General features: G+C 32.7%; 2 protein-coding genes and 1 non-coding gene across 3 annotated transcripts; 1 reads left to right on the top strand and 2 right to left on the bottom strand.

Annotated features, from left to right (window-relative positions):
* Positions 1-500: 500 nt before the first annotated feature.
* Positions 501-1,344, top strand: LOC107860960 (phytosulfokines-like). Its single transcript, XM_016706389.2, has 2 exons — positions 501-654; positions 1,033-1,344. The coding sequence occupies exons 1-2, from the start codon at positions 523-525 to the stop codon at positions 1,249-1,251; spliced, it is 351 nt and encodes a 116-aa protein (XP_016561875.1). The 5' UTR covers positions 501-522; the 3' UTR covers positions 1,252-1,344.
* A 585-nt stretch (positions 1,345-1,929) lies between these two features.
* On the bottom strand, positions 1,930-3,495 carry LOC107860962 (protein PHLOEM PROTEIN 2-LIKE A10). Its single transcript, XM_016706390.2, has one exon. The coding sequence runs from the start codon at positions 3,087-3,089 to the stop codon at positions 2,022-2,024; it is 1,068 nt and encodes a 355-aa protein (XP_016561876.2). The 5' UTR covers positions 3,090-3,495; the 3' UTR covers positions 1,930-2,021.
* A 3,327-nt stretch (positions 3,496-6,822) lies between these two features.
* On the bottom strand, positions 6,823-6,929 carry LOC124896394. Its single transcript, XR_007052756.1, has one exon. It is a non-coding gene; the product is annotated as a small nucleolar RNA R71 (small nucleolar RNA).
* Between the last annotated feature and the right edge of the window lie 6,908 nt (positions 6,930-13,837).

Here is a 13,837-nt window from a genome sequence, read left to right as displayed (position 1 = left end):
GTTGATGATGGTGGTGCTATTGACGGCGGTGGTGGCGGTGAATACAATTAGAATAATAGAGGTAGTAGGTGTGGTAGCGGTTGACAATAGTGGTTGATAACGATATTTTTGTCGATGGTGGTTGTGATGGTGGAGGTGGTTGTTGGTGGTTGACAATGGTGGCGGTGGCAGAGGTGGTTAGTGGTAGTGACTGATGATTATAAATAGAGTGGTGGTGAATATTATCCAACACCAGAATACCTCTTCAGACTTATTAAGACTTGATTCTAGATCTGAATAATTAAGACCTATTCAGAGATAAAATCTTAATAAAAAATAAATGCACTTAATGGTCATTAAATGCAAACAAATAAGCCCTTAAGATTTAGACCTACATTAAGCGCAAACAAATGAGCCGAACTCCATGTTCACACACTTGTTGGGATTGTTGTTGTCTTATGTTTGCAGTAAAATTAAATTCATCCTAGCTATATATAGATCAGAATCAGCATTATCTCCTTTATCTAATAATTTGAAAGAACCATGTCTACACCAAGTAGCAACTTCTTCTTCTTCCTCTTCATAATTCTCCTCCTCTTCTTTACCTTTTCTTATGCTGCTTATCTCCCCCAACAAGGTTTTCTCGAGGCCACCCTCAACAAGAATCAACATCAGGTAACTATTTGGCTATCTCTGTTTCTATTTCTATGATACGCACTCTTATCTATTCTGAAATCTTCATAAAACATTTGACACCATTCTTTGACTTTCAAGAATTAATTCAATTATTCACACGTTACTTTGGTGTTGTTGGAATTTATTTAGAGTGATCAAAAGTTATGGTAGTGTTTTTTGGGACAAGACACAAATCTTTGTGAAAGTATGCAACTAAGTTTTTAGGACACATCTAATTAAAAGGTGTATCGATTTTTTGTAGAAGGATGCATCTCTGATTATTATTTGTTGTGTATATAAGTTTGGTGATATTTAGTTTGTAGTGAACTTGCTATGCGTTCATAATAATGGGATATTTGGTGCTTTATTTTGTTTTAGGATGCTGTTGAACCTAAACAAATTGAAGCAGAAGAGAGCTGCAAAGGACCCAAGGAAAGAGAATGCCTGGAGAGGAGAACTTTGGCTGCTCATCTTGATTATATTTACACCCAAAATCAAAACCCCCAAGGACAAGAGAATCACTTCTTTTTGGAAAAACAGTATCAGTTTTTGAAAAAAAAACAATTTTATGGTGTTTGTTACACCTCTGAGTGCTAGCCTATAGGTTGTCTAACCCATGTAAATTGCTATTATTGTATTCCTGATTCACAAGTCTTGACTATGATCTACTCTAAGGTTGAGAAATGTTAACTAGAAGTTGGACTAATTGGCTACTGCAACAGTAAGGCATCGCTGGTAGCAAAAGAATGTTTTGAATTTGGACTGTGTTGATTGGTTATATAGCCTGAACGGCGGATAGCGACTTTGTCGAAGTGGTGGATTTATAAAAAGCCTAATATTAAATTATTATGTGCGCGGATAAGCTCGGACAAATAACTGCTGGCCTGTGCTCGATAGACACACTATAAATAGAGGCAGACCCTCTTTTCCTGGCTATCAGAAAACACATCATATTCTATTTCTGGATAATGGTATAACGATTGACGTTCCATTGGTCTATTCGGTCAGTTCAATGAAAATGAACGGCACGTGAATCTAACCTAACTCAAAATTATGGTTTTAATGTGTAAATTGTATCTAATCTCCGCTGTCCAAGTACATAAATTATCTTACAATTTACAAAACAACTTCAGCCGTCGAGAACTCTCTCTCTCTCTTATACGAGCTTGTATTAGACTAAGCAAATTCTTGCTCTGATGAATAACTATTCAACTTATTGATGAAGCTAACTGAATTCTCTAAAGAGCAGAGACTATAGATTAGAGATGCAACATACAATGGTAAATTCATTGACTTTGCAACAGTTGAATTCAACTACCAACCAAGAACGCCAATGATGAAAAATTGTACAATTAATAATGATAAACTTAATTCAAAACCAAAATCCAAGGACCATTAAGTATGTCTACACACAAAGAAAGACATAAGCTAACAACAGCAGAGTACTTGTCACTCACAAACCTATAAGCTTCAGCACTCCTCTCCAAAACCATCTCATTCGTAAATTCTACATATCTTCTCAAACACTCCCACAACTTCTCCAGCAGAAACTCCAGAAAAGATCTAACACAGTCAAAAATAACTCTCCCAGTCAAATCAAGAATATACCGCTTATCGTCCGGCACAATTAAAGCAGTAGATACTTCATTGTCCATCTCTGCACTTGTCAAAATTTGATGAGAAGTTTTGACAAAAGTTTCTGTTGCACCGTTACATATGGCCACTAGCATTTCTCTCATTTTAACTTCGTTCTTGGGATTTGTCAACCCAGAAAAGATCTCATTGTAGGTGTTGATGTTCATTGTTTTGTCGAGATAAACAGTAACAGCAGTGCTCACAAATACTTGTACACAATTCCCTATCAGTTCTCTGTACTTTTCAGGAACACAGTAATCAAAATCCGAACCCTTTTTAACAGAACAAAAAGCCAGTACCACATTCCTTGCGAAACTCCCCACAATTACAGAAGCGAAACCACATCCTGCATCAGAAAATAGTTTATTTACAACAAGGTGGAACAATCCGAAATCCACTTTCTCTGTTTCTTGATGATAACCACGGAGAACCCCAATAGTCAAAGCACTAGTGACCTTAACAATGGACTCAGAAAACTCATCGGAACTAGGAATCTTGGAAATCTGCCTCAAACTAGTAGGAATTTGATCAGAATTTGACAGTATAAATTCCGTGAGCTCTTTAGAGAAAATCCCAATTGTATCAGCAGAATCAGACACCATTTCAGCTAAAGAAACAACTGAACCAAGAAGCTTCAACAATCTTTGCCTCTTTATTATCATAGAAGGTGAGTAATAAGCTTTATATGCACCAAAACCGGTGACACCAAGAGCTCCCAAAGCAACAAGAAAGTTCTTGTTTTCTTGAGTATATCGCATACCCTTTTTTATTAGCGTCATATCCATATAATTCAAAGCCATACAGATGCCAATCTTGATGTTCAATTTTGATTGCAGGACCTTAATTTTGAAAACTAAAAGGGATCCAGATTCAATATGCCAAAAATAACAACCAAGACACTTTATGTTGTAGGCAGATTATCAGTAAGACTTGCTTAATCTGGAAGAACAAAAAATGCGGAGGGAGGACGGAGTGGAGGGTCACAGAAGAAGATGCTGATTCAGTAGAAACAAGTGTATGTACTATGAATCTTCTGATAAGAACGACTTAGATTAGGACAATTAGTGGACAGTGGCGGAGTCAGAATTGACACAAGAATTCACAAGTGAACATATATTAAAAATAATTTTAATTATATATATATAATATAATTTTCTGTCGAAAAGGATTTGGATGAACCTCCGTCACTGCTGGTGGAGCCTCCGAACCTTCTTCATTCATACTCCTATCCATCTTTATTTCATCAACTATTATTAACTTAGGCACTGCAGTAAGGAATAAATAAAATAATAATTTTGTTATATCATTTAAAAATAGAATAAATTTTGTATTTTTAGAAAATAATTATAGGTAATAATAAAAATAAGTGGGAGATTAAGTGACACTTATAGTGTAATCTTTTAAATTGTGTAAATGAAAGTGGACTTTTAATTTTAATACAACATATTAGGGTTGTGCATCGGTCGGTTCGATGTGATTTTATGTGTTATTTGTTCGATTTATCAGTTTTGATTTTTAAATATGTAAAATCAATAACCAATAAATAAGATATTTTCTTATTGGTTTTGGTTTATCCATTTTTGGTCCTTAACGTTCGATTTTCGGTTTAACTAATAAAAGAATACTTATAGAATAGAAATAGTAACAACTAACATAAAAAAAATGAAATCTTAGTTACCGTCAAAATCCTACGTAATGTATTTTAGTTTACAAAAATCTTCAAACTAGAACTGAATGTTAGTTCGAAAAAAAATTGAATCCTAATTGTTGGAAGCTATAAATGCTTCAAGTTTTTCAATATGATAATAGCCGAGTTTTATATTGTGCCGTTGTTACCCTGAATAGGTTAATACTTTGTGATTCACTTAATTGTGAATAAGTAGTGCATATATATATAGAGAGAGAGATATTTATATATTTATAACATAAATAGGGATATAAAATAATAATTTAGTGTATCCTTACTGGGTATCCAGTAAGCTAAAATCGAAATCGAACCGTTTACTCAATAAATTTTTTTTATAAACTGTTAATTCAATAACGCAATACCAATAACTCAATAATATTTTTATCGATTCAATTTATCGATCGATTTGATTTTTACACACCTCTACAGTACATACATATAACAGAAGTAAAAGTTAACGAAGAGAGAGGTGGAGGTGGGTTTTTCTGGGATTTAAGCATAGATATTTCTTTTTGCGGAGTAAATGGATATTATTGATATTGGATATGGATGTAGAATTTAGTTTTTCAATTTACAGCTAAGTGTGTGAAAGAAAAATGGCGTTCAGAGGATAGATACAATACGAAACTACGGCTATGTACTTGTGTCACCAACGTCACGGCTAATATGAGGTTCTGCATCGGTCAGTTTGTTTAATTTTATGTATTATTTATTTAATTTATTATGTAATTTTCGGTTAATAAACATGTTAAATTGATAATTAAATAAATAAAATATTTGTTATCAACTTTTAATTTATTGATAATTGATCATTAATAATTTAATTTTTAATTTAACTGATAAGAATTTTTATCTGTTCATATATACACTATTTTCATGCATAAAAATCTATACAGATTATAAGTAGTTGATCTTGAGCATATTTATATATCCGCTTATCATATTTTATCCGTATTTGGCTAAGTTTTGAGAATGATAATGACATTTAATTATTTATTTTGATTGAATATTTTGGATAACGAAATAACCAATGTGATCAGATGCTTTGTAGAAAATAGTGGTAGAAATGGATCCATGAAAGTATGAAGAAAAGTTCGGAGCTTCCGGAACAATTTTGACTAAGTTTTCGGACAAAATCAATGTTGGTACTATGGGTGGGGCATGACCCCATCACCCAAACTTCAGAATACTAGAGTTGGTGCTATGGGTGGCGCCAGAACAACAACATTGGCGTTATAGGAGGCGTCTGGTGTCAAGGGGCATCCGACCCAAAAAATTTCACTTGTTTTGAGTCCAAAACCCAATAGGATTAGGCCTTAGGGGTACTTTTTCTACCACCATATATATTCTTTTTCACAGTTTTTGTAGGGGTGTTCAGTATTTTTAAAGACAAAAGATGACGAGAAAAAGTAACAATTAAGTTTCTTTTTCTTTAATTTCTTAGTCTTTTGTTTTTGATGAAAACATCAAACTAGTGTGTTTTTGTTATTAGCATGAGTGACTAAGAATTCTAATTGTAGGATTGGGGCTACAAACATGGCTGCTTAGCTTATTTTCAAGTTGGCTTATGTTATTTATCATATTTGATTGTTCTTACATTCTTGCAATTACTATTTTAAAGATTCACGATCTTTAAAATAAATTCATAATTCTTGTGTGATCCTGGAAGGATAAACACTAGGATAGAACGGAGAATGTGAGAAATGAGTAATTATCTTTAAAAGTAAAGGTCTGATTAACATCTAAAATAGGAATATACTCAGAACGCCTTGTTTGATTTCAACAGGGGAAGATATATAAATGCACTTGAGTTAGATCCTCACATTTTCGTGCAACAATGTATTTGTGAGGCTAGTTTAGGTAAACGAGATCATACTATCAATCCCCTGAATCAACAATCAAGATAAACAATTTAGCCAACGGGAGATTATTGCTATACATGATTGTGAATTATGTCTTAACCCTAGAACCATCCTCAATATTATTTACAAACACTTTCAGTTACGTCATAGTTTTCATTGTTACTTTTCAAATTACGAAAATCAACAACTTCTTTGGTTACAAATAATGCTTGTCTAATTATATAGTATTATCTTAATTGAATTATTTGCAAGTCTTTGTGGATTCGACATCTGGCTCACAAGAGTCATTTTTTTACTTGTAAGACCGCGTACACTTACATGTGTATTTGGACGCAATAAGTTTTTGATGCCGTTGTTGAAAACTTAAAAAATTAGCAAATTTCTAAGTTTTAGTTTTACTATTTTAATTGATACGTGCTAACAATTTGGTTTTAGTCACTTATCTTGTATATACAAGTTTGATATTATAGCAAGATGGCAAGGAAAAGGAATTTAGTTGAACCATATCCTGAATCTAAGAGGAGTTTGCATTAGTTGAGCTGAGAAGCGACACTTCTCTATCTCATAACACAAGTTCAGCAAGATCAATAGGACGAGATTGCTTCCGATGTAATAACTGCAAGACTAGTTTGAGATGTGGCAATTTCACGTGCTATAAATGTCACCCTTAGCATCCGTAGATTGAAGACGAAAGGTAGATTCAAATTGAAGCATAATATGGTGCAATTGTTACACGCTAGATAGTAGTTTATCGGTCTGTTACATGAAGATCCATAACAACATTTACAGAACTTCTTGGAGATTAGTGAAACATTCATTCCCACTAAAGTCTCCACATATTATGTGAGGCTCACGCTTTTCTCATTCTCACTATTGGGAGAAGTCAAGAAATGATTGAAGGCATAATCTTTAAATTCAATCACTACTTGAGACGATCTTGCTAGAAAGTTCCTGATTCAATTTTTCCCATCTGACAAAACTGCTAGGTTGAGAAGTGAAATCTTAAATTTCAAGCAGAAGCTTAAATAAAAATCTTATCATGCATGGGAGAGGTTCAAGTCTCTTCTCATGAATTGCCCACACCACTAACAGATGAATGCCCATATTTTTGTTAAAAGTCTTAATCATAACATAAATACTTTGCAAGATTCGATTGCAGGTGGCCAAGCTTGAAAGAATACATATGGTGAGTCAAAGATTTTGTTAGATTTAACTACAGGTGGTCAAGCTTTAGAGAAGGCATATGATGATCTATCTAGTCCCCTTAATCGTATTGTACAAGGTAATTCTGATTGGCATGGTAATGCAACTAGGGATTCAGTGAAGAAGCATGCAGGTATGTTAGAGGTGGATATTATCTAAGCATTGGCTGCACAGTTGGCTTCTTTCCAAAATCAAATGATGAATCTGTACAACAAGTGTGGATCAACCTCAGGCCTAGGTTAATGTAGTTCAACAGGTGCAAACTTGATGTGAAATTTTTGGAAGCAATAGCCACTCTACAGATTTATGTTGAGCAAACTCAGAATCAATAAATTTTGTGGGCAATGCACAAAAAAGAAATCAAGACTTTGGTAATATCTGTTGTTAACACCAAATTTTTGCCCTCTACAACTAAGTTTAATTTTGAGTTTCTTCGATTTTAAATAAATTTCAACATTCATTTTATCCCCAATTTTTTTTTTTAAAATACTTTTCTAAATATTTATCTAAATAATTTGGTCATGTTAAGTAGCGATTATATATTCTCGTATTTGTTTATACAAGATTGTATAATTTTTGTTACTTAAATAATTATTTATAGAAAATTTGATTTTAATCAAGGGTTGTCACTAAAATGAATTCAAATATGTAAAATCTTGATTTACATATGGTTTATTTTCTAAGAAAAAAATATAATTTACTTGAAAATATTAGTTCAATTTTGTTAAATCATGAAAGTTGAGATTAAATCGGTTATTAATTCGTATCGAATTGAGATTGAATATAGCCAAATTATTAAATTTCGCCATAATTGAAATCAAATTGGTCAAAATTACAATGAATTGGCCAATCAATTTTTAATTTGACTAAAATTAAATTAAATTGACTAAATTCTAAATTAATTAGGGTTATTTTTTAAATAACTCCAAAATTCTCTTTTTAATCCAACAACTCATTTCCTTCTTTTTAAATTGGGCCAGCCTTTCCCTTAAACCTCAACATGCACCAACCCAATTTCTCCTTTCTTTTCCAGCCCAGACCTGACCTACTCTTAATTTCTTTTTCTCTTTCCCCTTCAACGACATATAAACAACAACAAAACACCAGCAATGATAATTTCATCAACCACCGTATCAATAGAAAATGACGCCAATTTCCACAGCCAAAATATCATCAATTCTACAAAATCCTAGACGTCGCCCTTCTTTTACTATGTTTTCCTACCTTACAACCATCTATGGCTAAAACTCAGATGGCTTTCAACTTTCTCAGTCTATGATTCACCATTTCGGGTAAGGATTTAATTCCCAACATCTCTCTCTGATTCAATTCAACTTAAGAACAAAGACCATTAATCTTACTAATGATATGTAAATTTGCATAAGAGATGGGAAAACAAAGAAAATTTATGAAAGAGAAGAGCATAGGAAGAAATTAGTTCTTGAAAGAAGGTGGTTAATGATAAAATATTATTAAAGTACTTAAGGAAAGATAGTCACTATTACTGGGAGAATAGTTCCTACTCATTTTCTTAGCCTACATTACAATTCAAAAAGTCCTACTTGATCCTAAATTGTAATGTTCTTATATACTAAAGGGTAAGATTATGGCTCACCGTATGAAGCATGTGAACTTCTTTATAAGAGTGAGTTTAATTTTATTCTTCTGCCCATTCTTGTGATAAACTGCATACTTTTGAATGGATATGGGTAACTCTCTTATTTTAAGGACATATAGTTGATGAAAGAAAGGTGACATATTTAATTTTTTGGTTAGGTGACTTGCATCAATATCGTAGAGTCTATTCTTGAGGCTAGGCGGTCTTAAAGTAGTTATTCATCATTTTGAATTTGCTGGATAAAACATGTGTCATAAAAACTTTGTCATCTATGTCAGCTGTTGTAGCCTTAGCTTGAGTGATCTTGTGTAGATTGGTTACATTAAAGCTTTTCATGTAGCACGAGATATAAAAGAGTTGTTCAAGGATGAACAAAGTTTTTAAGTGTGAGTGACCACTTGTCGTGTTTACCTGTATATGACTTAGTTTTGAGAATGATAACGACATTTAGTTTCTTATTTGATTGAATATTTTGGATAGAAAAATAATAAATGTGATTAGGCATTTTGTAAATGATGGTGAAAATGGACCTATGAAAGCATGAAGGAAGGTTCAGAGCTTTTGGAACAACTTACGAGAAAATTCTTGGACAAAATCAGAGTTGGTGCTATGGGTGGAGCATGGCTCAACACCCAAACTTAATAACAATAGAGTTAGTGCTATGAGTGGCACCAGAACAAAAACGTTAGCATAATAGGAGGTGCCTAGCGCCAAGGAGCCTCCTATCTAAAAATTTTCACTTGTTTTGAATCTGAAATTCAATAGGATTAGGGTTATTTTCTCTACCTCTATATATATTATTTTCCACAATTTTTATAGGGTTGTTCATTATTTTTTAGGCAAAAAATAAGAGTAAAATTCACCATTAAGTTTCTTTTTTCTTTAATTTCTTATTCTTTTGAAGAAAACATCAAACTATTGTGTTTTTGTCATTAGTATGAGTAGTTAAGAACCCCAATTCTAAGATTGGGGGTACACACATACCTATAAAGCTTATTTTCAAAATGATTTATGTTGTTTATCATATTTGATTTTTCGTTCATTCTTGCAATTACTATTTTAAAGATTCACGATCTTTAAAATAAATTTATAATTCTTGTGTGAGCCCAGAAGGAGAAACACAAGGATAGAAAGAAGAATATGAGGGATGAGTTACTATCTTCAAAAGTAAAGATTTGATTAGCATCTAAGATAAGAATATTCTTACAACGCCTCGTTTGATTTCAATATGTAAAGATATATAAATGCACTTGAATTAGATCCTCACATTCACTACAAAATAAACCGTGTTTAGCGACGAAATTTACTGACAGACCAATTTCCGTCACTATATAGCGATGAATTAGCAACGAAATAATGAATTTGATCGTATGCATAGCAATTCAATTTTTATGTATACTATTAGCAAAAAATCAGTGATGGAATTGTGATTCCGTCGTTAAAATAATAGCGGGAAAAATTGGCGCCTAAATTTAGTGAGGATTAGCAATAAAATATTGATTGCTATGTTAATTATTTCGTAGTAACGGATTTAGCAACAAATTTTCATCTGTACGCTTTGAATTTAAAAAAAAAAATTATTTTGTTTAGTGACCAATTTTTTCATCGTAAATATTTCTCTTACTTTTTAATTAATAATAAAGTGTAGAAAAGGGAGGGTTTCTAGGATTTCAATTCATTTTAGCCCCCCACTTTCTTTCTACTCTTTATCTGAAGGATGAGTTTTCAATTTCAAGTCTCTTTTGCTCGATTTGAATGAGTTTTTACACGAATTAAAGACATTTTTGCATGTATTGAAGGTTAAGCTTACATTGATTTGCCGAATTGAAGCATTCAAAGATATTTGCTTTCACTGTATACTCTCTATCCGAATTGAAATTTGTATTTTTTTAAACTTTTTGAGTCGATTTTAAATTATTGTTCACTCTCTATCCAAATTGAAGCTTGAATTAGTTTTAACTTACCAATTTCTTTGAGAAATTTGGTTTTGTATGTTTGTCCGTGATTTTACTTTACAATGGATGAATGTTGTGATTTTACTTTACTTTACAAGATTTTGAATACATGAAACCGGTTGGGGTTAGGGTTCATGGAAGCATTTGTGGCTAGGGTTTATTTGGGGCTAGGAAAAACTTTTCTCTTCTTTTTCTTAGATTTTTTTCTGGATAGATTTACAATTTTGTATCTAGTTCAACAAGTTTGCTTATTTTTTAATTTAGATGGAAAGAAGAAGTCATCACATATTGATCTCATCATTGGAGTATCGGATGGTTGTGCATTGGTTGTTCTCTTAACACTTTGTGCTCGTCTTTATGCTTTTCACCAGAGAAAGATAGCAAAAAAGAGTTGGTCATAGCAGTAATCCTTTTGGTAAGATAAGTTTTTTTAGATCAACACGACATTATTTTTTTTAGCTTTAAGTGATGTTATTTTTCCCTCCCAGTGATGTCTTTTTGTGAATACAGAATCTTGGGACCGTGACACAAGTGGTGTTGTGCCATAACTAAAATAAACAAGATGGTTCTCATTTGAAGAGATTAGAAAAGTGCACAAATAATTTTTCAGAATCTAACTGCATCGGATCTAGGGCTATGGAAAGGTTTATGATTTCTCACTTCTTTCTGTTCCTTCTATAAAACTTCAGTACATATTTAGCGTACGATGAACAACATATTGTCCATCTTATCATATAGTGGCATAAATGTGCATCGACTATCATTTTAAAATGCAAAGATGGTTATATGCTCGACTTGTTTGATTTTTGATCCAACTATCGCTCTAAACCTATAGATATTTTGGAAATTAAATTAGGATATTTAAACCTCTGGTACACATATTAGGATATTTAAACTTCTGGTACACATCAATAAGCAGCTATCGAGGAGTTTTTTTTAATGCAATAATTATATGTCGATAGAGAATTAACATCTTGCACATGGGATCACGAATTTCTTCAAAAAAGTTCACATATTTTAAAGGAAAGTACACCTTGCCTATATGGTGAGATAGGTGGAAGTGTTAAAGTGAACGAACTATTTATATCTTATCCATATAACAAAATTCCTATTTTCCACCTCTAGCCGATATTATGAACTAAACTAGTCTAAGATTTGTTCAGCTGTGAGGAAGCTGCAGACTCAAATGAATGATTACTGTAAAGTAGTGTTTCTTGGTGCAAAGCCAAAGACAATAAGAGTCCTTTGGTTCATTGGTTTACTTCTGTTGTTAGGTTCAAATCCTAAAATACTCGTTGCCTAGCTAAATAATTAGCCCATTAAGTATGCTGTTGATACAACCCACCTTTATATTTTACCCCTACCTGATTTGTGTTATTCACCAACAACTTTGGATCTATAGGAAATTTCTGAGCATTTCTAGTTGAAGTACATTATTAATATTTACTTATAGCTAATGTTCAGCCATCTAGGATGCTATCTTGATTTTTCTGCATGACTAACATATACATTGCATGGCACCTTAATACTGCATCTTTCAAACTTATTTTACTAATTTATTTATAGCATGTTGAATTTTTCAGGCTAATACATGTAGCATTTACAGGTCTACAAAGGTACACTTACTGCTAGGGATCGAGGTGGTTGCAATTAAAAGAGCACAACATGGATCAATGCAGGGTGATTTTCAGTTCAAATTAGAGATTGAGCTATTTTCAAGGATACACCACAAGGATGTTGTAAACCTGGTTGGATTTTGTTATGAGCAAGGTGAACAAATACTTGTGTATAAGTACATTCCAAAGGGTACTCTTAAGGGAAAGTCCCTCAGGTAATTCTTCTCTTGTTCCGATGAGCTTCAAAGAATTTTTTTCCAACTTCATCATTCAGTTAGCTTGCTTTCGAGGAAGCAGATGCTAAGTCCAGTCCAATCTGGCAAATAAGAAAGATTGATATTTCTTCACTAAAATAATATTGATCTGTCCATTGAACTTTCTAAGATACGAGAAATGTATATCAGTGTTTAGTCATATATACAACTTTAATTTATTTTTTCTTAATCTGCATATGACTCTTTCAGTCAAGACAAAATTTCAATTGGAGTGGACAAGGAGACTTAGGATAGCCCTTGATACTGCTAGAGGTTTAGCATACTTACATGAGATTGCAAATCCTCCCATAATACACATGGATGTTAAGTCAAATAACATCTTGTTGGATGACCATTTAACTGTAAAAGTTACTGTTTTTGGCCTATCAAATACTACTACCCAATAGTACACCATCGGATCAAATATTGGGACAAAAAAGTACTCCGATCATTCGTGAGACATCTCCTGTTACACCTAATCAAAGCAACCCAAAATTTCAGAATATGAATGCTCAAAGCAACACAACAGTTGAGGGAATATCTAGTTAGAGAAATGTATTTGTTTCAAGTGATTTCAGTTGTAGCAATGGTCGGATCCTTATTTTTCTGACTTCTCTAGGGTTAGTACTTACTATTTGTTTTTTATATATATTATGAAATAATATCGTCAATGTTTTCGCTGTCTATTGGTCATTATTAGTTAATAATCAATGTAACGGTCAAAGTTTCTACTCCTAATTTTTTAAAGTTATACTCATGCATATTTCTGTTAAGTGTATAGATATTAAGACTGGTGTGGCTGACATATATTTTGTAGCTAAAGTAATTTCTTAGTGAAAGTACAAAAAGAAAAATGTTAGAGATGTATACGCAACATGTCAAAGTCCTTCAATTTTGATTTACATGTGTTAGTCAAAATAAACTGCCCAAATAGCTTTTATGTTTACTATTTTTGTACACAAATGTTGTGTAATGTTATTGGTGTTGGATTTGATGTTGTATAGGTTGGAACCTTCTTCTAAATGCTCCAGTTCCAATACATTGCCTTCATCTTTGAGCTGGGTAATGGATTGTTGAAGCTTCCTTCTCTTTAGAATTGAGAAGGAGTACTTGGTGTTGTCATTACCTGGTCTTATTCATGTGATTTTACTTCTTTGCATTAACATAATTTCTGTTTGATAGGAAATTTTATGAAACTGTTGTTTGGCCTTCTTTTCCTCCTATTGTATGGTCTTATCCAAAGGGTCATTTTGTAGATGACTTTGAATATTTTTGAGTGCTTATCTTGCTTTGTCTACCTGCTCTATCAGATTCTAGAATTCATGGTTGTGCAGCTCCAATACTCTTTACATG

The sequence above is a fragment of the Capsicum annuum genome, chromosome 2 (genome assembly GCF_002878395.1).
Source record: "Capsicum annuum cultivar UCD-10X-F1 chromosome 2, UCD10Xv1.1, whole genome shotgun sequence".
Taxonomy (NCBI): domain Eukaryota; kingdom Viridiplantae; phylum Streptophyta; class Magnoliopsida; order Solanales; family Solanaceae; genus Capsicum; species Capsicum annuum.
The sequence above is the reverse complement of the archived record's forward strand: the minus strand, read 5'-3'. Positions and strand labels throughout refer to the sequence as shown.

Excerpts from the sequence above, each read along its gene's own strand:
- LOC107860960 (XM_016706389.2), top strand. The coding sequence starts at position 523 with ATGTCTACACCAAGTAGCAACTTCTTCTTCTTCCTCTTCATAATTCTC. Across the intron at positions 655-1,032 it reads TCAACAAGAATCAACATCAG|GATGCTGTTGAACCTAAACA; the intron begins GTAACTATTTGG and ends ATTTTGTTTTAG.
- LOC107860962 (XM_016706390.2), bottom strand. The coding sequence starts at position 3,089 with ATGGCTTTGAATTATATGGATATGACGCTAATAAAAAAGGGTATGCGA.